The sequence below is a fragment of the Ovis canadensis genome, chromosome 16 (genome assembly GCF_042477335.2).
Source record: "Ovis canadensis isolate MfBH-ARS-UI-01 breed Bighorn chromosome 16, ARS-UI_OviCan_v2, whole genome shotgun sequence".
In the NCBI taxonomy this organism is placed as follows: domain Eukaryota; kingdom Metazoa; phylum Chordata; class Mammalia; order Artiodactyla; family Bovidae; genus Ovis; species Ovis canadensis.
The window spans coordinates 53,100,629-53,126,963 of NC_091260.1; the positions used below are offsets into that span (position 1 = coordinate 53,100,629).

At 42.4% G+C, this 26,335-nt stretch overlaps 1 protein-coding gene across 1 annotated transcript in view; it reads left to right on the top strand.

Annotated features, from left to right (window-relative positions):
- The first annotated feature begins 16,687 nt into the window (after window positions 1-16,687).
- The window catches only part of ADAMTS12 (ADAM metallopeptidase with thrombospondin type 1 motif 12), a 407,364-nt gene continuing 397,716 nt past the window's right edge, over window positions 16,688-26,335 (top strand). Inside the window, exon 1 of the mRNA XM_069555948.1 lies at window positions 16,688-17,194. Within this exon, the coding sequence (XP_069412049.1) occupies window positions 17,068-17,194 (127 nt within the window). The 5' untranslated portion in view covers window positions 16,688-17,067. The remainder of the gene's footprint in view (window positions 17,195-26,335) is intronic.

Here is a 26,335-nt window from a genome sequence, read left to right on the forward strand (position 1 = left end):
AGCCTCTTGATGAAAGTGAAAGAGGAGAGTGAAAAAGTTGGCTTAAAGCTCAACATTCAGAAAACGAAGATCATGGCATCCGGTCCCATCACTTCATGGGAAATAGATGGGGAAACAGTGGAAACAGTGTCAGACTTTATTTTGGGGGGCTCCAAAATCACTGCAGATGGTGACTGCAGCCATGAAATTAAAAGACGCTTCCTCCTTGGAAGAAAAGTTATGACCAACCTAGATAGCATATTCAAAAGCAGAGACGTTACTTTGCCGACTAAGGTCCATCTAGTCAAGGCTATGGTTTTTCCAGTGGTCATGTGTGGATGTGAGAGTTGGACTGTGAAGAAGGCTGAGCGCTGAAGAACTGATGCTTTTAAAATGTTGGAGAAGACTCTTGAGAGTCCCTTGGAGTGCGGGGAGATCCAACCAGTCCATTCTGAAGGAGATCAGTCCTGGGATTTCTTTGGAGGGAATGATGCTGAAGCTGAAACTCCAGTACTTTGGCCACCTTATGCGAAGAGTTGACTCATTGGAAAAGACTCTGATGCTGGGAGGGATTGGGGGCAGTAGGAGAAAGGGACGACCGAGGATGAGATGGCTGGATGGCATCACGGACTTGATGGACGTTGAGTCTGAGTAAACTCCAGGAGATGGTGATGAACAAGGAGGCCTGGCGTGCTGCGATTCATGGGGTCGCAAAGAGTCGGACATGACTGAGTGACTGAACTGAACTGAGTATTCCATTTTATATGTGTATGACGTTTTCTTTATCTGTTCATCTGTAGATGGACATTTAGGTTGTTTAGTTAATTTTTTAAAGAAACTAGCAAGCTGTTTTCCAAAGTAGATATACAATTTTACAGTCCCACCAGCAGTATGTGAGAGTTTAAGTTCCTCCATACAGCCATGCCAATATCAGTATAATCAGACTTTTAAATTGTAACCATTCCACTGTTTAATGATATCTTAGGTTTAATTTGCAATTCCCTAATTGTATACAAATGGTATTAATACTATTCCCATGTGTTTATTAGCTATCTTTTTATGTGCAGTGCCCATTCAAATATCTTGCCTATTTTTATTGGTTGGTTGTCTTTTTCTTACTGAGTTATAAGAAATCTCTATGTATTCCAGAGAACATGCTGTTTTTCAGATATATGTTTTACAAATATTTTCTCAGTGCCTTTTGAAGATTAGAATTTTTTAATTTTGATGAAGGCCAATTAATTGATTTATTTTCTTTTAGAGTTTGTGCTTTGGGGTTGTTAGTTAACAGATCTTTGCCAAATCCAAGTTTACTAAGGATTTCTCCCATGTTTTCTTCTAAAGTTCTATTATTTAGCTCATAAATTTCACTTGAAAGAAAAATATGATCCCTTTCAAGTTAATTTTTGTGTATGGTATGAGTTCAGGATCAAAGTTAATTTTTTCAGACAATTACCCAATTCTTCCAGCACCATGTACTGAAATGATTATATATACGTATATGTATGTATATGAATATATGTATACGTATGTATTTGCTTCTATTTTATTTCAGATTCTTTTCCATTATAGGATATTACAAAATATTGAGTATGGTTCCCTGTGTTATATAGTAGGTCCATGTTGGTTATCTATTTTATGTATAGTAGTGTGTATATGTTAATCCCATGAAGTCTTGCTTTTAAGTTTTGTTAAGTGAGACCAGGAAAACGTTTATTCCAGGTCTAATTTTGTCTCACTATTGAGGCAACATTTGCCTGATGCCATGTGTATTTTAAATGTTTTCTTTCCAGTTTGACTGATGGGAAAGCAAACTATTCCTAGCCCTTTGTAATCATTTGAGTTGTTCTACCTGAATCTTTTCAGTGTATTTTTGTTTTTAATTTTCCTCCTGCTTCAGATAGTTTGTTCTCATGCATGGGCTGAGGAGTATTCAGCTAAAGCCTTGCAGGGAATTTTCTATACAGTTCTGAAACTCTCTATATGCAGCTCTTGGCTGTCTGTGTAGGTCTCTCCTCCTCCATAATATGACCGATAAACTCTTAGCTGCTTTGGCTTACTTGAGTCCTTAACAGTTTCCTCAATTCAGAGAGACCATTAAGCAGTTTGGGGTCCCTCCCTGAACTGCAGCCTGGAAATTCCCTCTAAACTGTCATTTGGGCAATTGCAGGGTTCACATCACTTGTTTGCCTTCCTTCAGGGATTGTTGTCCTGTACTGCTTGTTGTAGCATCTGAAACCATTGTTTCATGTATTTTGCCCATTATATATTTAGTTATTTACACTGAAAGGGAAATCGCGTTTCTGTTACTCCATCAAGGCTGAAACTGGAAATCACTTTTGCTTGATATTGCATCCTGTTTGTATAAGGTTGGGAGTGTTTCTACAATATCTTTCTCAAGCCACATATCTTTCTAGTTAAAAAAAAAAAAGCTGTCAAAAAAATTCTAGTTTAAAAAATCCAACCTTTGTCAGAGATGAAGGTAGCTAAAATACTTTTAAATGCTGACTTGTCCTGTGAACTTTTGGTTAAACATTACCTAACAGCGGGACAGCACTGGGGGTCCAGTGCTTAAAATGCCACAGTCCTGTGAACAGCGACTGACACCTCCCCCTTCTGCTGAGGTACACCTAGTGCTTTTGCTGTCAGAACAAGCATCATTAATAAACATTTATAAAGATCAACATTAATAAACCTCCCTTTGCTGCAGTGACTGGTGATTTCAATAGTTACTTTTGCTTTTAGGAAATACACGGAGAGTGTTTATTCCTGAGGGCAAAGAGAGGAGTGGATAGTCTAATACTCAGACCAGAATCTATTTCCCAAAGTAAGGCGGGATTAGGCAGAGGAAGTCAACTCTTTTTTCGGGTCATGCCCTGTGGCTTGCTGGAGATTAGTTCCCAGACCAGGAACAACCGAACCCGCACCCCCTACATTGAAAGCACAGAATTTTAACCAGTAGATGGCCAGAAAATTCCCAGGAAGCCAATTCTTTTTTTTAAAAATAGAATTAATTTTTATTGAATTGAATTAAAAATTGAATTAATTTTTATTGGCTTTTACTTGCTTTGCAATGTTGTTAGTTTCTGCTTACAGCAAAGTTAATCAGTTATGTAATAATATACATATATCCACTCTTTTTTAGATTTCCTTCCCGTTTAGGTCTCCAGCGAACATTGAGTAGAGTTCCCTGTGCTATACAGTAGGTTCTCATTAGCTATCTATTTTATACATAGTATCAATAGTGTATATATGTCAGTCCCAATCACCTGCTCTTAATAGAGGGGTGTTTCCATGAGCCTCAAGGCAGATCATTCCTCAGAATATTCTCCACTAAGTCACCCACCCACACATCCATCTTCTGATCACATATTCACTTACCATTTTTATCTTTGAGGGAAATGCAGAAATAAATAAAACATCATCCCTGAACCTACAGCTTTTAATCAAGTGGAAAATCAATCATAACAAATTGTAAGATTCATTAACTTGAATCTCACTGCGTGATTTGCAGCTCGGTTGCCACTTTATAATTCATCACATGATAACGTCAGTTCTCTCTGAAAGTCTTTCATCAGTTTTTGCTTGTCTTACACTCTCTGTGTGCGTGTGTGTGTGCACTAAGTTGCTTCAGTTGTGTCCAACTCTTTGCAACCCCATAGACTGTAGCCTGCCAGGCTACTCTGTCCATGGGAATTCTTCAGGATACTGGAATGGGTTGCCATGCCCTCCTCCAGGGGATCTTCCTGATCGAAGGATCAAACCCCAGTCTCCTGCATTGGGAGGCAGGTTCGTTACCACTAGCACCACCTGGGAAGCGCACCTTACACACTAAGCCACGTATTCGTTAAACATACCCTGTGTACCGAGTTTTCTGACCCTGGGTTTCAAAGGCTCCATCTGTCTAACCATAGACAGATCACCTCTCTCCCCTTCAAAAGATGAATCACAGCACCTGAATCTGATCATGGCCACTGCTTTACACAGGAAACAATGACTGAATCAATACAACTCTATGCTCTTGTGGGTTTCTCAGGAGACTTGGTACAGATTTAGCAGGACAGCAAAACAAGTAACTAACAGCGTGAGTCTGTTATCAGTAACACTCAGAGGGACTCTGAACCAAGAGCCTTCTTGTTGCCAAGGAGAAGACCCTGGCAACATCATTTGGAGAGCCAAAGTGGATAAAGGTATTAGCAGGGCATCTTGCCCTCAGCCAGCCATCCCCTGGGCTTTGCAAGAGCAGAGAGTCTGACTCTCTGTGCTATGGAAAATCAAAGGGTTGCAAAGACTTGTTATCCCGTGGCCATGGAGGTAACCTCCCCCTGGATCTGGCAGTGTGGGCAAGCTATGTTGAAACCCTCTATGACACTGTTGAGAGATCTATCATCTTAAGCCAGTGTGCTCAGTCACTCACTTGTGCCTGACTCTGCGACCCCATGGACTGGGGCACACTGGGCTCCTCTGTCCATGAAATTTTCCAAGCAAGAATAGTGGAGTAGGTTGTCATTTCCTTCTTTCTCCATCTTAATCCAGGGTCGACTTCAAAGATGAGCTTTCATTATTTGGATGTGCATCTTTTAAAGGCACTTCATCCTGAGGAGACATGTACATTGCCCATGGAAATTAGGGCCCTTACTTCATAAATGGTGAGGAAAGACCTCCGACATAAACAAGTGTTATGCATGCATCTGACTGATTTTAGACTAAGTGCTTGGGACTAAGCTTTCTTGCCGTCATTTCCCCAGTGGTTATCAGATAAATCGGTAACAAGATGAATGAACAGACCAATTATGGTAGATCCATATGATAGAATACCATGCAGAAGTAAAAAGGAAGGGTATTGGCACACAAAGCACATAAGTAATTATGCTGAGTGAATGATGATGGATAAAAGTGAGTTTAGGCACTTTCCTGGTGGTCCAGTGGCTAAGACTCCAAGCTCCCAGTGCAGAGAGCTTGGGGTCGATCCCTGGTCAGGGAATGAGATCCCATATGCCACAACTAAAAGTTTACATGTCGCAGCTAAAGATCCTGTGTACCACAGCTAAGACCTGGTGCAGCCAAATAAATAAAATATTTTTAAAAGGGGATACAAATTTTAGAAAATGCTAATCTCCAGTGATGGAAAACAGGACAGTGACTTCCTGTAGCTGGGGGTGATGCAAGTAGGGATAGGAGGAAGAAAGTACAAAGGAGCAAAAGGAAACTTCTGGTTTGACAGATACACACATACATGTCCATACATACACCTGCACACACACACATATGTCAAAATTTATTGTGGTGATGGTTTCACAGGTGTGTATGTATATACATATATATATGCAAACAGATAAAACTGTACACTTTAAACATGTTCAGTTCATTGTATGTCATTTATACCTCAACAAAGGGGTAAAAAAGAGTAGGTACTATTATGATATATCCTGTTGCTACCTGAACTAATCTCATTTACTCACTTCAAAGTTTCTGGGGGCACAGCTGATGTTCTGCTCTTGGTGGCTCCAGGGAGAGATCAAAGAACAGTGATACTGACACTTAGCTGGTCTCCTCTGATGAGGACCTCAGTCCAGGACACTCATAGGATCTGGTTGGGCTCAACATGTTAAGAGAATATAAATAGTGAGGTGACATTCCTTGGTGGACATTCCTTGGTGCTCTCATCCCTTCCTGACACCACTCTTCATGACAAAATTTCTAATCTGGTCAGATTTCAAGGACATCAGTTGGGCTGGATTTATTATTAGATGGAGTTATTGTTCTTAACTGAATAACCACAATCTTTGGTCTCTTTCTTTCACTTTTTCTTCCATGCAGGTAAGTTTACAGATCTAGGACTCCTCTTCTGTCCCTACATCCCATCTGAGCTAGTGGATCGTTGTGGTATCTTGGTTTCAAAGATATCACACTTTCTTGATTTTCTTCTTATCTTGTTGGTCATCCCCCACTCTTCTTTGCTGATTCCTCTTTATTTCCTAGAACTCTAAATGTTGGAGTACCACCCCTTCCACGTCAATGTCTTAGTCCATTAGGGATGCTATAGCAAAAATAGCGTAGACTGGGTAGCTTATAAATAAGAGATATTTATTTCTCACAGTTCTAGAGCTTGGGAAGTCCAAGATCAAGGCAATGGAACATTTGGTGTCTGGTGAGACGTGCGTGATGATTCACAGACAGTCACCTCTTGCTGGGTTTTCACATTGTGGATGGATGAGGAGGCTCTCTGGGAGCTCTTTTATAAGGACACTAATCCCATTCAAGAGGGGTCTGCACTCATGACCTGAATCACCTCCCAAAGACCTTACTTCCTAATGCCATCACATTGGGGGTTAGAATTTCACCATATGAATTTAGAGGAGACACAAATATTTAGTCTACAGCACCCAGAGCTTCTCTGGTGGCTCAGACAGTAAAGAATCTGCCTTTACTGCCTTTACCCAGGGTTTGATCCCTGGGTCAGGAAGATCCCCTAGAGAAGGGAATGGTAACCTACTCTAGTATTCTTGCCGAGAGAATTCCATGGACAGAGGAGCCTAGCGGGCTACAGTCCATGGAGTCACAAAGACATGACTGAATGACTAACAAACAACAACAGGAGCACCCAAGGTACAGTCCTCATGCCTCTTTTCTTCTCTGCTACAGTCACACATTCAACTTCATGATGGTCAGTAATATGCATATACCTATGATGTCCATATGTACACCCAATCTGAATGTCTCTGAACTCCAGGCTTGTATATCTAATGCCCTTATTGACATTGCATATGAAATGTCTCAGAGACATCTTAACAAGTCTCCAACTGAACTTCTGATTTCCCCACCCCCTCTACCAAATCTACTCTAACTTCCATCTTCCTCATCTCAGTTCAGTTCAGTTCAGTCGCTCAGTCATGTCTGACTCTGTGACCCCATGAATTGCAGCACACCAGGCCTCCCTGTCCATCACCAACTCTTGGAGTTCACTCAGACTCATGTCCATCGAGTCCGTGATGCCATCCAGCCATCTCATCCTCTGTCAGCCCCTTCTTCTCCTGCCCCAATCCCTCCCAGCATCAGAGTCTTTCCCAGTGAGTCAACTCTTCGCATGAGGTGGCCAAAGTACTGGAGTTTCAGCTTTAGCGTCATTCCTTCCAAAGAAATCCCAGGGCTGATCTCCTTCAGAATGGACTGGTTGGATCTTCTTGCAGTCCAAGGGACCCTCAAGAGTCTTCTCCAACACCACACTTCAAAAGCATCAATTCTTCTGCACTCAGCCTTCTTCACAGTCCAACTCTCACATCCATACATGACTATTGGAAAAACCATAGCCTTGACTAGACGGACCTTAGTCGGCAAAGTAATGTCTCTGCTTTTGAATATGCTATCTAGGTTGGTCATAACTTTTCTTCCAAGGAGTAAGCGTCTTTTAATTTCATGGCTGTAGTCATCATCTGCAGTGATTTTGGAGCCCCCCAAAATAAAGTTCTTGGCAATTCTGAACCTTGGAATCATCCTTGAGTTCTTTCTTTCTCTTTTCCCACACATCCAATTCATTAGAAAGTCTTATTAGCTCTACCTTCAAAATAAATTCAGCATCTGAGTAATTCCCACCATGCTTTTTGCTACCACCTGAGGCAATCCACCTTTATCTTTTACCAGAGTTAATTCAGTAATCTCCTAACTGCTCTCCATGCTCCTGCCTTTCCCTCCGTATAGCTATTCTCCACCCAGCAACCAAAGAGATCCTTATAAATTCTAAATCACTTGTCTATCCAAAACTGGCAGTGGCTTCCTAATTCGCTCAGGGTAAAATTCAAAGTCTCTGTTAGGGACATTCAAGTCTTTCCTTCTCCCCCATCCCATCACCTTCCCCTTGCCCACACACTCCAGCCACACCACCCACTCCTCAATTTTCCATGTCCTCCAAGCCTATGTCTTCCAATCGAGGATCTTTGCTGTTACTGTCTCCTTGGCCTGGAATATTCTTCTGCCAGATAGTTAATTTTTTCAAGTTTCTTTTAATATCACCTTAGTAGAGAGGCCATTTTTGCTCCCCTTATATAAAATAGATATACACCCCTCTCAACCACTCCCTGTCCTCCTTAGCCTGCTTATTGCTTTCCATTACTCCTACCACTATCTTACTTTTTTAAAATCTTACATATATTTACCTGTTTGTTTATTTCCTTTCTCCCTGATTCACAGATTCCCAAACTAGAACTTAACTCCAGCATGAAGAAAGAGTCTCTGTTTCCTTCATTGCTATATTTTCAATGCCTGGATATGATAGGCAGTCAATAAATATTTGTTGAATAAATAAATGAAGTATTCTCTTCTTGCTAAGGTAGTAGTATTCAAAGGTTCCCTAGTACATTCTATCCCTAATTTCTTCCTCTCCTTGGGAACAATGAACACACTCTTTAATTTAGACTTAATCTTTAAGGCAGAGTGACAGACGGCACTGGTGCCTGTGTGGCTCAGGACCAACACATACCAGTCTGATAATAGTAACATTCACAGCTGTCTGCATGGGTGCTCAGAGAGCATCACACATGGGCATTTAATTGGCTACTTTGTTGCTTGTTTTTCAGGTACTCAGTTGTGTCTGATGCTTGGCAACTCCATGGACTGCAGCATGACAGGCTTCCCTGTCCTTTACTCTCTCCCAGAGTTTGCTCAAACTCATGTCCATTGAATCAGTATTGCCACCCAACCATCTCATCCTCTGTTGCCCGCTTCTTCTCATGCCCTCAATGTTTCCCAGCATCAGGGTCTTTTCCAATGGAGTCCACTTTTTGCATCAGGTGGCCAAAATATTGGCGCTTCAGCTTCAGCATCAGTTCTTCCAGTGAAAATTCAGGGTTGATTTCCTTTAGGATTGGTTGATTTGATCTCCTTGATATCCAAGGGACTCTCAAGAGTCTTCTGCAGCACCGCAGTTTGAAAGCATCAGTTATTTCAATTATTTGGTGCTCAGCCTTCTTTATGGTCTAACTCTCACATCCATATATGACTACTAGAAAAACCATAGCTTTAGCTAGATGGACCTTTGTCGGCAATGTGATGTCTCTGCTTTTTAATATGCTGTCTAGGTTTGTTATAGCTTTTCTTTCAAGGAGCAGGCATCTTTTAATTTTATGGCTGCAGTCACTACCCACAGTGATTTTGGAGCCCAAGAAAGTAGTCTGTCAGTATTTTCATTTTTTCCCCATATATTTGCCAAGAAGTGATAGGACTGGATGCCATGATCTCAGTTTTTTTAATGTTGAGTTTTAAGCCAGCTTTTTCACTCTTCTCTTTCACCTTCATCAAGAGGCTCTTTAGTTCCTCTTCACTTTTTACCAGGACAGTAGTGTCTTCTAACTTCTCATTGTTAGGCTTCTCTAATTTCCAATTCTATAGCATCGCCACCAAGTGTTAAATTATTATAAAGAATGAGAATAGACTGTTACATTTCATGTTTTTTATTTAGAATCATTCTCAAACTTACAGAAAAGTTGAAAGTTAAAAAAAAGCAAAAAACATTTTGTGTTCTAAATTATTGGTGAAGAATTTGTCAGCTAGATGCCCCAACACTTTCATATACTTTAAGGTATACCTCTAAAAAACCAGGACGCTCTTCTACAAGACCACATCACATTCAGAAAATTAAATGAAACAATACTACCATCCAATCCTCTGTCCTCTTTCAAATTTCACTAATTGATCCAACAATGTCTTTTGCCTTTGTCAATGCCTTTTTTGTAAGCAAAGGGTCCTATTCAGACTCATGTGTTGGATTTAGTTGTCAAATCTCTTTGATCTCCTTCAATCTGGAAGAGTTTTTCAGTTTTCCTTTGACTTTCATGGCCTTTTGAAGATAAAAAGCCAGCTGTTTTGTAGAATGTCCCTCAATTTTGGTTTGCCTGATGTTTTCTTCTTGTTATTTTCAGGCTATGTATCTCTGGAAGAGATTTCACAGAAATCACTAAAGCCTAGTGCACAGCTTTGATTTTCCACATTGCTGATTCTGCTTGCTTTGTTAACTCAATTAAGGTGATACCTGCTAGGCTTTTGCAGTCTACTCTTTGGGTACTTCGGAGGAGGTAACAATATTATATAAAGTTTCCATTCCTCATCGACCTTTCTTTCTATTCATTTATCTATTTGTATTGGAATGGATTCAAGGTTCTTATTTTATTGTATGTCTAATAATTTATTACTATTGTGTATTTTTGCTTAAACTTTCTTAGATTTGCCTGGTGGACACTGTTTTGTGCCAGCTTCTCTCTCCTTTTGATGTGCCCTCATCTTTCTTTGAGTCTTTCCTTCTTGTTGTTGGCTGTTTCTGTTTGTTTGTTTTTTGAACAATAATTTTTTTTTAATAATTCAGGCTTATCTTCTGTTTGTTCCAAGTCTTAGTTTTGAAATCAGTCATTTCTTTAAGGAGTCTTAGTTCTTTTAGAGGAAAATGGTATTTTTAGAATTTAAGACCTGGGTGTCAGATGCGCTTATTGCTTTTGGGATGTTGTTGCTCCAACATATTCAAATGGACAGGCCTAGGGAATATATATATATACACACACATATACATAACACTTTCACACACTCATATCTTTATTTCTGCATACACTATACAGACATCAACAACTATGGGTTCCAACTATGGATTCAGTTACAAAACAGCATCCCTGGGTTCATTCTGCTCTTCTCTTTTCTCCTACAGTTACTTCTCTTCACTGGCAGTGAGAAACTTGACTTCTATTATCCTTGTTCTATTAATATATTTGATCAGTCCCCCTGCATGTAAATAATCATGTGACTTAGCAGCAGCAGCAGCAGCAGCAGCTGCCTCAGTTGCCACCATCATCCCAGTACTCTGCCAGTATTTCAACACTGCTGGGGCATCAGCTCTTAGGTGGGTGCCCTTCTCTGTCATGGTTCTGATACATGCACTGGGCAGCGATCCTACATGGATACTGTTTTTACACTGCTAAGGTTCTGATATCTTTCACCAAGCTACTCCATATCCCCCCTCATCTCACCTGGGCTCCCTCTGGCCGATGACCCATGTGGCTCTCCTTCCAGCAACCATAGTAAACCCTTGTTATGTTTCATTTTGATTAGGCATAAGATGATTCCAATGGAGAAGGCAATGGCACCCCACCCCAGTACTCTTGCCTGGAAAATCTCGTGGATGGAGGAGCCTGGTAGGCTGCAGTCCATGGAGTCACTAAAAGTGGACATGACTGAGCAACTTCACTTTCACTTTTCACTTTCATGCATTGGAGAAGGAAATGGCAACTTACTCCAGTGTTCTTGCCTGGAGAATCCCAGGGATGGGGGAGCCTGGTGGGCTGCCGTCTCTGGCGTCGTACAGAGTCGGACGAAACTGAGTGACTTCACTTTTCAGTTTCATGCACTGGAGAAGGCAATGGCAACCCGCTCCAGTACTTTTGCCTGGAAGATCCCATGGATGGAGGAGCCTGGAAGGCTGCAGTCCATGGGGTCATGAAGAGTCAGACATGACTGAGTGACTTCACTTTCAAGATGATTCCAAACTAACTTTAGATTCAATTTGCTGCAGCATTTTGATTCAAGTGCTACACAATTTTTTTCTGAGAAGTGCTGTTTTCTTTCAGTCAATATGTTTCATTGATCAGGGATCCATAGCCTTTTCAGCCATGGCTGTAAAAGAGAAATTGACATGACATTGTTTCTTTAGTCAAATGGATTAATTACAATGTCTGAAGAATGGTTCAATGGCATTCATTTAATACAAAGCCAAGTAGGTTCCAGAAGCTTCAAACTGAGCGAGGAAGACAAGCTCTCTTGGTGATGAGAATGGGCAGTGCTGATTATTGATACAATTATATATTGACTACAAGTAGGTGGAAAAATAGAAGTGAACTGACAATCCCCAGGGTTTCAAATACCATCCCCATCTTCTTTCAAAGATTGCAGACAAATTTAAAAGAAAATAGTACATGTGACAGCAATTTTAAAATGTATGATTTTTGAAGACATTGGTTTTTGACTTCCAAGCAGAGTTAAGGTCTAACTATGCTTGAAAAGTTCAGAGGAAGGCTTTCTTCCTTTCATCCTCTAACTTGGCTTACTAAAGGAACCTTGTAAACTGTAAAGCATGATACCATGATTGTCATTATGCAGTGGTGGTGATGGTGGTATTAAGGCAGGGTTGCTGCTGCTGCTGCTGCTGCTAAGTCGCTTCAGTCGTGTCCGACTCTGTGCGACCCCATAGAAGGCAGCTCACCAGGCTCTGCCATCCCTGGGATTCTTCAGGCAAGAACACTGGAGTGGGTTGCCATTTCCTTCTCCAAAGCATGAAAGTGAAAAGTGAAAGTGAAGTCGCTCAGTCGTGTCTGACTCTTTGCGACCCCATGGACTGCAGCCCATCAGGCTCCTCCGTCCATGAGATTTTCCACGCAAGAGTACTGGTGTGGGTTGCCATTGCCTTCTCCGAAGGTAGGGTTAACAGATGTTAATTCTCTTTTCGTAGTATTAATTTGTGATTCTTGGGGCCAAGTCAAAGTTGGTCTTCTTGGTCTATGTCAGTTTCTTTTGTCTTTCCAGTGTTAAAAGCTGTGAAAAATGCCTTGGGCTAATGTTCCTTGAATTTCAGCCATTCCTTGTTCTTCTACAGGTTTTAAAGGAAAGTATGCACTTTGTTATGCCTTTTTAAGGGAAGTATGAACTTAGTTGTTTGCCTATGTAACAGAGGGAACTCTTTGTGAGGCATTTTAATCTTTTGTCTCAATTTGTATTTTTACATGGAAAACACTTTACTTACTAACTGAACCACTGCCTGGCACACAGTGGTGATGTCTGGATGTCAGTATTAGTTCCTCCACGCCTTGTGGATGAAGACACTGTGAGTAAGTAAGAGAGAGCCATATTTGGTTCTACTTAGCATCTTGGCTAAGTCTTTTCATTTATTCTTACCTTCACTGCTTCACCCTGATTTTCCACTTCATAGTGACGTGATCCTAGGCAAGTTATGTAACCTTTCAGTGTGTGTTTTAATCAAGGCTAATAATAGTACTTATCTAACTAACGGGGTTTTGTGAAGATTAAATGAAGTAATACAGATACAAGACAATGCCCAGTAAACAGTCAGCGTGTGATGAATATTGTGTTTGCTGTCCAGACTTCTTATATGGCACTGGCATTCTGTGTGTGTTTGTAGTTTTTCTTCAGTGGGAGCATATGTGCATCAGTCATGGGATGTTTAGGAGACGATGCACTGCTTCACAGCTGTGCCTTCTTCCGAGGACACATCGGGAAAGACTGTGGGCTCTTTTGCTGCTACAACCTTGGTCACCAAAAGGATCTGTTTCCTTTTCCCATTGACAAGAGGAGGATTAATTCTTCCCTTTGTTCCAAGGTAACAGCAGGCTTTGGAGGAATTTCGTAAATTCTGGAGAAAGTAAGAGGAACTCGGTCTTAGAACAGCAGCAGGATGCATATCCGTAATGAGCCATGTGGAAAACTTGCTGAAGTTGGAGAGATGAACTGGTCATTGCCCCACTAGGTGCAATTATGTGAGTCTCTTCAACAGTACTTGGGGAAAAAGAAGGAAAAAAGAAAAATAGAAAAGACACTGAAAAATAATAAATATAGGTATATGTATAATTGAAACACTCTGCTGTACACCTTAAACTGACACAGCATTGTAAGTGAACTCCAGAAGTGAAATCCAGTAAGTGATTACTCAAGGAAAAATATTTTTTAATGGCAAAGAGTATAAAAGAAGTCTGACTGCTGTACATGTATCTGGAAAAAGTTATCTCAACCTTGGCACTATTGGCATAGTCTTTGTTATGGAGAGAAGTCTATGCATTGCAGGAGGTTTAGCAGCATCTTTGGCCTTTAAATGCCAGTAGGAAACTCTTCTTCCTCACCGTTTAGGTGAGACTTTGCTTGCTATTAAAAGAAGAAGAAGAAGAAACAGAAGGAGGAAGAAGAGGAGGAGAAGAAGGACAAGGGGAAGGGGAAGAAGACAAAAGGGAAAGAAAGAGTTCTAGCCCCAAATTGTTCTTCAACACCCTTGCAATTGCCTTTCTGTTGGGTCTTCATGACATTTCACTAGTCATGCATGTCTTATCTGAATCTCCTTTAGACTACAGTTATGCTCTTCTTAACTAATATTTATATGAAAGGAACAGAGGCTCAGAGCAGTTCTATGACTGATCTATGATAGCACAACATAACATGTAATGTTGTATGGCAAGGAGGATAAAAGTTACAGATGGAATTAAAGTTGCTAATAAACTGACTCTCTTGAGAGTCACTTGGGGTATAAGGAGATCAAGCCAGTCAATCCTAAAGGAAATTAATCCTGAATGTTGATTAGAAGGACTGATGCAAAGTTCTTCCATTTGGCTTCCTGATGCAAAGAGCCGACTCACTGGAAACGATTACAGGCAAAATAAGAAGGCAGAGGCAGAGGATGAGATAGTTAGATAGCATCACAACTCAATGGACATGAATTTGAGCAAACTTTGGGAGACGGTGGACAGAAGAGCCTGATGTACAGTCCACAGGGTCACAAAGAGTCAGACATGACTAAGTGACTGAAAAATTAGCAACAATCAGCTGACTTTTCATAAAAAGATGAATCTGGATGACCTGGGTGGCTCTAGAATGCAATCACAAAGGTCCTTATACACAGAAAAGGGAGGAAAAAGAGGTAGTGTCAGGATGATCCGACTTAAGAGATCCAACTGGCCCTTATTGTCTTTGAAAATGGGAGAAGACAGCCATGAGCCAAGGAATGTGGGCAGCCTCTCAGTTCAGTTCAGTTCAGTTCAGTCGCTCAGTCGTGTCTGACTCTTTGCGTCCCCATGAATTGCAGCACACCAGGCCTCCCTGTCCAGCACCAACTTCCGGAGTTCACTCAAACTCAACATCCATTGAGTTTGTGATGCCATCCAGCCATCTCATCCTCTGTCGTCCCCTTCTTCTCCTGCCCCAATCCCTCCCAGCATCGGAGTCTTTTCCAGTGAGTCAACTCTTCGCATGAGGTGGCCAAAGTACTGGAGTTTCAGCTTTAGCATCATTCCTTCCAAAGAAATCCCAGGGCTGATCTCCTTCGGAATGGACTGGTTGGATCTCCTTGCAGTCCAAGGGACTCTCAAGAGTCTTCTCCAACACCACAGTTCAAACACATCAATTCTTCGGTGCTCAGCCTTCTTCACAGTCCAACTCTCACATCCATACATGACCACAGAAAAAACCATAGCCTTGACTAGACGGACCTTAGCCGGCAAAGTAATGTCTCTGCTGTTTAATATGCTGTCTAGGTTGGTCATAACTTTTCTTCCAAGGAGTAAGTGTCTTTTAATTTCATGGATGCAGTCACCATCTGCAGTGATTTTGGAGCCCCCCAAAATAAACTCTGACACTGTTTCCACTGTTTCCCCATCTATTTGCCATGAAGTGATGGGACCAGATGCCATGATCTTCGTTTTCTGAATGTTGAGCTTTAAGCCGACTTTTTCACTCTCCTCTTTCACTTTCATTAAGAGGTTTTTAGTTCCTCTTCACTTTCTGCCATAAGGGTGGTGTCAACTGCATATCTGAGGTTATTGATATTTCTCCTGGCAAGCTTGATTCCAGCTTGTGATTCTTCCAGCCCAGCGTTTCTCATGATGTACTCTCTAGAACCTGGAAAAGCCAAGGAAAAAGCCTTCAGTGAGGAATGTGGCTGTCTTAACCTTGATTTAGCCCAGCAAGACCCATCTCAGACTTCTGACCTCCAGACCTGTAATACACTAAATTTGTGTTGTTTCATGTTGCCAAACTTGTGGGCATTTGTAATGGCAATAACAAGAAATGTGGTATGTACGTATCCAGTCTGAAGTCCTTCAAACTACCTGCCCCGAGTCTGTGAGCACCACGTTTTGCTTGGCTCACTGCTTGGCCCTGATGAGTTGGTACCCACTCCACTCACTGAACACATATGGGTTGGCGGGAAGCCACAGAGAACCAGTATGGGGCCAAACTCCTCCTGAATGGAATAAAGAGGACTGTTTCAGCCCTGAAGTGCAAAATCTTGAGTGGATTATCCCAGGAAATCCTCAGGATGCCTGGCAAGCACCCTAGTTTGCAGCAGTCTCATTGATGTAAAGCTTGAGCCTCTGGATGGTTTTGCCTTCAATGGGTGGCCTGTGCAGGTAAGCTGGAGAAACACCTTGACACCTTCTGGGGCTGACTGACTTCTTCTACTCTTCCGGTTTCCTTTTGGGTGAGTGGAGGTGGGCTTAGGAAGATTAGAAAAGCCCCAAAGAGGCCTGCAGACTCCGAGGTGTTCCTGGTCCTTTGGTCCCATCGCCTCATGGCATGGAGTCTCGTCCAGGGTTGCACTAGCGTGTGAACACACCATTTCCCTTTGTGTAACCGGGCAAAGGGAAAAACTGCTTGTTATTTTTTTGAAAGGGAAGCCCTAGCCGGCCCTGGAAGAGAATCTTGGAGATAGAGGGCCGGCAGAGGAGGCTTGGTAGAGGTAGGAAAAGTTCAGGAACGGGGAGGAGAAAGGGCAGAGAGGGGGCAGCACTGAGCTGAGGAGGGTCAGGGAGTGGGGTCCCCTCTACCCTATCTCTGCCCTCAATGTTTTCCTCGTGTATGAGGGACTGGCCTGGGGGCCTCTCACTCGCCGTCACGCCCAGGGTGATTCTCCCTGAGCTCCCCTATTTGGCCGGCTCGGCCGGGCTCTGGGCGGGGCGGCGGAGCGCGGGGGTGGGAGTCCCGGAGGAAGATGCGCGGGGCTGGCTTGGAGGAGGCCGGGCGCCCAAGGCAGAGGGGTGGGGATCGGGGGTGGGCTGCGCCCTCCCGCTCCGACCCATTCCACAGCCCGCGGAAAGCAGACACTGTCAGCTGAATCACTCCCCTTTCAGGAGGAGGGAGGGGACGGAAAGGTAACTAGCCCCTTTCTGCTTAAAAAAAAAGAAAGAAAGAAAGGGAACCCGTGGGCAGCCTTGCAGCCTCCCTCTCCCCGCTCCTGGACCATGCACCCCTGCATCTTCCTGCTCGGCTACGGGCGAGGACTTGATTTCTTGAGCTGAGAGCTACAACTTGTTGACTTTTCTTCTCCGCAACGACTGAATCATGCCATGTGCCCAGAGGAGCTGGCTTGCAAAGCTCTCCGTGGTGGCTCAGCTCCTGAACCTGGGGACCCTTTGCTATGGGCGACAACCTCAGCCGGGCCCGGTGCGCTTCCCAGACAAGAGGCAAGGTTAGTGTCTTTTCTTTATTTTCTTTGAAAACCGCAGGGTAAGACGCGTGCAAAGTTGGTTGCTCTTTTTTTTCCCCTTCCCCCACTCAGCTGAACTCCGCAAAGCCGTTTGGCTGAGTTGCAAAGAAATCTGGGCTGGGAGCTGGGTAACCCTGGGCATCCCGGAATTCAGTGCTTAACGTGTCGAGTCCTTACTTCTTACGCAAACCAAGGATCGGGACTCTCGTACACGAAGGATGCTGCTGCGAAGACTCTAGAGTTAGCTGGTAACCCCTCACCGCCTTTTTCTCCTCTGAACGCTGCACTGTTTCAATCCCTTTTTTTCAGACTCTGAACACGGAAAATGACTTTTTTTTTTTTTAAATAAAAGTTCCAACCGGCCACTGGCAGTCATTGCCATGTTTCTAGTTAGTTTGAAACTTCTGGTGAGGGAAGGGGAAATGCGATTCCGCCCCCCTGCTGAGTGAGCTTGGCTGTGTTTTCCTTTCCTGGAAAGATTTAGGGCTGTGTTGTAAAAATAACAGCCCTTTTAGAGAAAATGTCCTACCGTAGGGGCTCACCTTTCCCTGTTCTGTCTTGCTGATTGCCTCTGGCTGCTTCTCTTCCAGAATTTCATGAATCTCTATAATGCGAGAGAAAGCACTGGAGTTGTGATGGAAATTGGTGATTATATTCATTGTTATTGTTATTATTATTATTACGTGATTTTAAAATTTAACACCCTGAGCAGGCTGGTGGTGTCATCTCTGCCTTTTCATTGGATTTGCGAGGGCCAGACACACATTCCCATTCGGTGGGCAGTTCATTGGGCTTCTGAGAGCCAACAGTCGTGGGAGCAGCCATGGCCGATGTGGTTGGATGTGGGAGCACTCTGGTGTGTCAGCCTCTTGACTGCTGACAACAGCCTCCTGGGTGCAGGCACCTTTGTTACCCCCTTTGCTTTACACACAGGAAGCTGAAACCTGGGGAGTTTATGGGCTTAGTTATGGTGGAGTGAGGCTGTAAACCCAGGTAGCCTGACTCCAGTGGCTGGCTTCTTACAGTCAAGCAGCATTGTCCTAGAGCAATAATTGGGACAACACACACACACACAGAGCATGGGGGTTAGTGTCCATTAAGTCCTGTGTCTGCTGACTGTGCTCAAGTCTGCCATAGCTTCCTGGCCCCCTTTAATCCCCAAGACCACTTGGGTGGTAAACATCACCAGCCTGACCTTGTTGAGGATTTCTGCCTACGTTGCAAAGTTCGACTACAGCTGGAGAGCTTATATGCTGACTCTCAGAGCCATCAGAAGCGGGACCCTTTGCTTTCCTTGGAAGCTGGAGCTGCAGACACTGGGGTGAGATGTCAGTCAGCCAGCACTCGCTTGTGTAAACGGTGCAGGTCCAGATAGATCTCCCACCCCCAAGTTTAAAATAGCAGCGTTTGTTGTTCTTTGAAAAACAGCCCTTTTATGAAAAGTCTCTTTTGCTGGCAGCACAAACAAAGCTTGCGAGCACTTCCCAGGGCATTTGGAGATGGTTTGGTTCAAAATCACACATTCTCCCGGGCTGGTTTTCAGCTCTGCTTGCTCCACATCTTCTTTGTAAGCGAATTCAGCTCAGTGTGGAGCAGACTCCACTGGGACTTGCTTTCTTCTCTCTGGAATGCGAGAGATAAGTCACCTTTAGGGTTGTATGCTGAGAAGGGTTGATACCAAAAAAGAGCTGTACAGTACTCTGAGCTTATTGGTGATGCATAGATATTTAGATTTAAAAAATAATTTCTGAAATTTTTTTCAGTTTTAGTTGAAGACCTAAATGTCCGATTTGAAACCATTCAACTTCTAGAAGAGAACATAGGCAGAACACTCTTTGACGTAAATCATAGAAATTTGTTTTCAGATATGTCTACTAAGGCAAAAGAAAAAAAAGCAAAAGAAAACAAATGAGACCTGATTAAACTTAAAACTTTTGCACAGCAAAGGAAGGCATCAACAAAATGGAAGACAATCAACTGAAAGAGAGAAAATATTTGCAAATGCTGTGACTGATAAGGGGTTAAAAGCCAAATATGTATACATATAAATATTACTCTATATAAAAAAGCAAACAGCTAAAAAGTGGGCAGAAGACTTGAATGTATGTTTTTTCTAAGAAAGGTATATAGATGGCCAACAGGCACATAGAAAGATGCTCAACATCACAGATCATCAGAGAAATGCACACCCAAACTTTGATGAGATGTCACCTCACACCTTTCAGAATAGCTATCATCATAAAGTCAGCAAGTCATAGATGTTGGTGAGGATATGGAGAATAGGGAATCCTTGTATACTGTTAGTAGTAACATAAATTGGTACAGCCACTGTGGAAAACAGTATGGAGATTTCTCAAAAAAATAAAAATAAAACTACCTTCAGTTCAGTTCAGTTCAGTTGCTCAGTCGTGTCCGACTCTTTGTGACCCCATGAATCGACGCACGCCAGGCCTCCCTGTCCATCACCAACTCCTGGAGTCCACCCAAACCCAAGTCCATTGAGTCAGTGATGCCATCCAATCATCTCATCCTCTGTCGTCCCCTTCTCCTCCTGCCCTCAATCTTTCCCAGCATCAGAGTCTTTTCCAGTGAGTCAGCTCTTCGCATCAGGTGGCCAAAGTATTGGAGTTTCAGCTTCAACATCAGAACCATAGGAAATATTAAGCTTGCACACAACACACTGCCTCTCTTCTGCAGCTGGCAATCTCCCCTCAGGTTCGTATGCCTTGTAGTGTTTACAGGTCACGGGTCCTTCCATGATCTCTTTTGCTGCTGGCAACTCCATGAAGCACATCCCCTGCATGGGCTTGTGCAGAACCGGGGGAGAGCTACAGTGTGTTTCAAGACCAATGTCATGATCATATGCTTATGCCATTTGCAAAAGATAACTTCTGTAAAGAGGAAATTATTTCACATCTTAACATAAGATGAGCCTGCACAGTTTTGATATGGCATTTGTCTCCATTCTCATCAGCATTTACTGTCTGTGGGTTAGTTAACGTAGGGCTGGTGAGCAAACTCAGTTTCTTCTGGTGTATTTTACAACTTTGAGTCAAAGTTTTGAATCAATACAATTCTCCACAACCTTTCCATGTATGTAGTTTTCCATCATAAAAATACAATTGAAAGGTTACAACAACACATGGGAGAGAATTATGAAAATAAACTTCCTACTATTACAGGAAGTAATATCATTGCCCTTTGTAGGAAGGAGTCTTAGAAATTTGATCATCGCAGCACTGTTTATAACAGCCAGGACATGGAAGCAACCTAGATGTCCATCGGCAGATGAATGGATAAGAAAGCTGTGGTACATATACACAATGGAGTATTACACAGCCATTAAAAAGAATACATTTGAATCAGTTCTAATGAGGTGGATGAAACTGGAGCCTATTATACAGAGTGAAGTAAGCCAGAAAGAAAAACACCAATACAGTATACTAACACATATATGTGGAATTTAGAAAGATGGTAATGATAACCCTGTATGCGAGAGAGCAAAAGAGACACAGATGTATAGAACAGTCTTTTCGACTCTGTGGGAGAGGGAGAAGGTGGGATGATTTGGGAGAATGGCATTGAAACATGTATGATATCATATAAGAAACGAATCACCAGTTCACGTTCGATGCAGGATACAAGATGCTTGGGGCTTGTGCACTGGGACGACCCAGAGGGATGGTATGGGGAAGGAGGTGGGAAGGGGGTTCAGGATGGGGAACACGTGTACACCTGTGGAGGATTCATGTTGATGTATGGCAAAACCAATACAATATTATAAAGTAATTAGCCTCCAATTAAAATAAATTTAAAAAACAAAGGAAAAAAATAAATATAAAGAATAAGTATAGATTTAACTTAAATTTTACAAAATCTGGCAGGTCAGTAATTTCTCACCTCTCTTCCTTCTTTCTGAGAGAGGGTAAAAGGTCGGTTGGCGGTTTGTATTTTCAAAAGTGCTTACAACAACAGGCTTTCCCCAAAGTTTCTCGTGAAGTATCATCTAAACTTGTGGCCTAGGGTTTCAAATCTAATCTTAAACAAGGCAAATGAAAGTATTTGTGGCTTGTGTTTTACACCCACCAATCCTAGTGCAAACTGTACTGTGGTTATGGCATGTGTCAGTCCCACCCACAGCCTTGTTGATGCCCCCCTCTTGACTTCTGGCTCTCAGTGGTAGACCCTTGAGAAGTAGTGAGGGCAGAAGTTAGGAGGGTGTGCTCCGGGTTCAGGTTGCCCCGGCCTGAATCCTTACTCCTCTTTATTGTCTTTTAATAGAGGTGGGAATGAAGGCTCAGACAAGGAACACTGTCAGTAATATCCCAGACAATTGTGAGGATTAGATGAAACCACGTTGGTATACTCTAAATGGCACGTTTGATAATAGAATTGGTAAAAAAAAAAGAAAAAAATAAAGTAGGAGTTATTCTTATTCCTTGACGTCTTGTTTCTCCATCCTTGTCATATCCCTTCTGAGCTCTGCTTTCTATTGGCCAGGACAATAGCTAACTACTCCTCCAAACTAAACACCCACTGAGAGGAAGCCAAGATGAGCTTGAGCCTCTCTCCATCTCTGCTTGGAGCTTACATATATTTAAGGCCGCAGGCATTCCTAGTAGCCAAGTCTCTATCTTTAATACCTAGTGTAAGTAGCTAGTATTTAGATAGTGAGCATTATCTGTCAAGCATTGTTCTAAATCTGTTATGTTTATATATATATATATTTGCTTTTATTTTTAAAATTATTATTATAAATTTATTTATTTTAATTGGAGGCTAATTTCTTTACAGTATTGTATTGGTTTTGCCATACATCAACATGAATCTGTCACGGGTATACACATGTTCCCCATCCTGACGCCCCCTCCCATCTCCCTCCCCATACCATCCCTCTGGGTCATCCCAGTGCACCAGCCCCGATTGTGTGCACAACCACCCTGTGTGCTGTGCTTAGTCACCCAATTGTGTCTGACTCTTTGTGACCCCATGGACTGTAGCCCACCAGGCTCCTCTGTCCATGGGGATTCTCCTGGAAAGAACACTGGAGTGGGTTGCCGTTTCCTTCTCCAGGGGATCTTCCCAACCCAGGGATCGAACCCAGGGATCGAACCCAGGTCTTCCCCATTGCAGGTAGATTCTTTACCATCTGAGCCACCAGGGAAGCCCCACAACCACCCTAAGATACTATTATTTTTATGCCCGTTGTGTAGATGAGGCTAGTGCAGTTGGACTGCCCACATAAAACACACTCCATTAAGTAGGCTCCTAATTCCATCCACACCTATTGGCTGCTGTGGCTTAGCCACCTCCTTTGCAGTAAAATCAAGGGTGAAGGTGGTTTTATCTCCCCTTACTTCACCAGATAAAGAGCAGTTATTTTTTCCATTTACTGCTGAGTGACTTGAGGCCTCTCAAAGAAGTCAGCCAGTTCTTTTCTTGGCAGATCATCACCGTCTATGGGGTCGCACAGACTGATGCGACTTAGCAGTAGCAGCAGCAGCATCATCCTCAGGGGCAATGTTCTCGCCTCTACTCTGCTGTACCCTCTGCCAAGTGCAACTGCTTATGTACACGAAGTGTGGAGGCGAAGAACATGATTTTGAAATAGGAATCTCAAGATTTTAATCTAAGTATGTTGCATACTGGCTCTGTGACCTCTCTTAGATTCTGTTTCTTTTTCTATGAAATGAGGATAGTAACTGAATCTGTGACACAGAGTCTTGTGCGGATTAAATGAGCACTGTTGTAGCAAGTGCTTCCCCGGTGGCTCAGTGTAAAGCATCTGCTTGCAGTGCAGGAGATGTGGGTTTGATCCTTGGATCAGGAAGATCCCCTGGAGGAGGAAATGGCAACCCACTCCAGTACTCTTGCCTGGAAAATCCCATGGACAGAGGAGCCTGGTGGGCTACAATGCATGGGGTCTCAAAGAATCGGACACAATGGAACACACTCACATGCACAGTTATAGCAAGTGTTCATTAAATGGTTACTATAATTGTAATCATTATATTATTACACAGCCAGCTTATGCTGACTCTCTTAAAGAAACCTGGTAGATCAAAAACAACTAGGTCAAAAACTGTAAATGTATTTGCTTTTCTAGTCTTCGGGCAATAGGTGCTGGGGTTCAGGCAAGTACCTGTAGTGTTTAATTCTTTGGATGTATCTTTAGAGACAGGTCCTCGAACGTACATAAGCTTCTCTTGAGAGGAATCAGCATACAGGGGTACCGTTGCAAGGTGATGGTTGTACTCAGTTGAATAACACTATTTCTACCCCATTCTGCTCTCCACTGCACCAACCCTGGGGGAACCAGAGATATCACTGAATCATAGAAGAAGAGAGCGACAGGAGGGAAATACTAGAGAAGCTGACTACATCCAACCTCAGCCAACCCGGCCATTCCTTTTCTGAGGTCTGAACGTGAAAGGATAGTGAAGCTCTGATTCTTATGAGGCCCAGATATTCCTTGGAGATGGGCAGTACAGAGGCCTGAGTCAATCTGACTCCTAGTTCACGGTATATTCACATTATTAATTTGTGCAAAATGCCTTTCTTGTTTTGTGTATTTATGCATTTTGGTCCCCATTCTCCACTCTCAGTCCTCTGCGTAGAAAACTGTTTTAATGGGTTCCATATGTATTTTTTTTTGTTGTGTATATCCTGGCCTGGGAAACTTTGTATTACTGTTTTTGCTTGTATTTTCCCTGAATGTAAATGGCTCTGTATTAAGTTGTTTTGATTCTTACTTTTCACTGAGAATTGTTTTTAAGGTTTGTTTGTTGCTCTGTGCTCTGGTGCTCTTAGTCACTGCAGTCAGAAGCAAGGAGTCTGGAGTTTTTACTCTTGAAAACTGAGGCTTTGTTAGTACCTAGGAGTGAAAGCTAGGTACTATACTCCCCACACTGTGTATTTCATCCCCATGACTCATTTGGTAACTGGAAGTTTGTACCTCTTAATCTCCCTGACCTATTTCACTCATCCCCTTCCCCCTTCCCCTCTGGCAACCACCTGTTTGGTTTCTGTATCTGTGTGTCTGTTCTGTTTTATTTGTTCATTTGCTTTGTTTTTTAGGTTCCATATATAAGTAAGATCATATGGAATTTATCTTTCTCTTATTTTAGTTATCCAAGGCACAGATGAACTACAGGTATGTTTGAAGAGAGTTTTCTGCAAAAAAAAGCTCTTTTATAGTTCTACCCCATGAAGTCCAGTTCTTTGAATAGTCAGCTACAAATATGTTCAGTGTTACATGCACACAAATGAATTGGGCACTTGTGATATGCAAGATTCTGACCTCTAAAGGGTTTGGGAATCAGTAATATAATAAACAAAAGGCTTTGTAGAATCAGGCTGTCCTGGGAGCTACAGAAAAGTGAGGACATGGTAGTTCAGAACAGAGAGAGAACTTTAAGGACTTTAGGAGAAAGAAGAGGGAGGATTTGAGTTGAAACCTTAAAAAATAAGCATAAGATGGGACTTCCTTGCTGGCCCAGTGGTTAAGACTCTGCTTTCCAATGCAGGGGGCATGGGTTCAATCCCCCGTCAGGGAACTAAGTTCCCACATGTCATGGGGTGAGGCCAACATTTTTTTTTTTTTTTAAACCATGTTGTTGTTGTTTAGTTGCTCAGTTGTGTCTGATTCTTTTGTGACCCTGTGGAGTGTAGTCCGCCAGGTTCCTCTGTCCATGGAATTTCCCAGGCAAGAATACTGGAGCGGGTTGCCATTTCCTTCTCCAGGGGATCTTCCCAACCCAGGGACTGAATCTGCGTCTTGTGCACTGCGAGTGGGTTCTTCACCACTGAGCCACCAGGAAAGCTAAAAAAGCATAAGATTATGTTAAACATAAGATTTTGATAGAGAGTGCAAAAGACATTGTAGCTGGGGAAAGTAAGCTGAACAAAATAATACAAGTTACAAAGTGCAGGGGTACAGCTGGAAGGTGGAAGTAGAAAAGTAAAAATTGTTTCCCCTTTTTCTCCCTCCTAGTCCCTCTCCCTCCCTCTGTTTTCTTCTTTCCTCCCTGCCCCCACAACTCCCCCCCCCCCGCCCCCCCCCCCCCCCCCCCCCCCCCCCGCCTGAAGCAAAAGATTAGTTTATCAGCTCAAGTGGTTAATGGCTTGCTTTAGGTAGTCTGTAATGTGGAACCTGCTGCTTACTCTCCACTAGATATAATAGATTTCTTTTTCTCAAATAGGAAAGTGAAGAGGCAGTGGTAGGGATTTCAGTTTAAGGAAATGAAAAGATATGTTCATTCTGATGTGTGGAACAAAGGAAGAAGTGTTCATGTCTTGCATTTTTGAAGCGGCAGTTTTCTAGATTCCACATATATGTGTTAATAAACAATATTTTCTTTTCTCTTTTTGATTTACTTCTCTAGATCCATCCACATCTCTGCAAATGGCACAGTTTCATTCCTTCTTATGGCTGAGTAATATTCCACTGTATATATGTGTTCCACATCATATATATATATATATATACAGCTGATTCACTTTGCTGTACAGCAGAAACTAACACAACATTGGAAGCAACTATGTCCAATAAAAAAGTGGAAATTTTTATATTTTGGCCCCATGCCTCTGAATCTAATATATTCACCTACCATTTTATTTTGTATATTTTATATATATAAAAAGAAACATCCAAGTTCTTTTATGTACTCATTGTTACATTACAGAATACTTATGCTGTAACTATGCAAGGTTTTTCAGGGTCTACTTGATGGGTTTACTGTGCTTTTGCATTTTTTCCTTCAACCTGACTTAACTGAAAATTTTAGAGGCATTTACATTCCTGATGATAAACAGTGAAGCTCTGTGATTTGTATGAATGAACTCTAGACCTGAAATGTTCCTGTTTGCCATACTGATCTCGCCACTTTCCTAACCATATTCCTCATGCATTAATTCTTGTCTTAGTCTGTCTCAGGTGAAACATCTGACATCCAGAGCTATGTCTTGATGTCAGCTCAGACAGTTGCCTGTCATCTGTGAGAGAGCCCTGGGTCGATTTGAGTTGTTTAGGGAACTTGATGTGAATGGAGTTCATACCATGGAAACAATCTCTAAACTTCAGGTCAACAGTAGGATTTTGAAATCAGCAAGCTAAAATCCAAA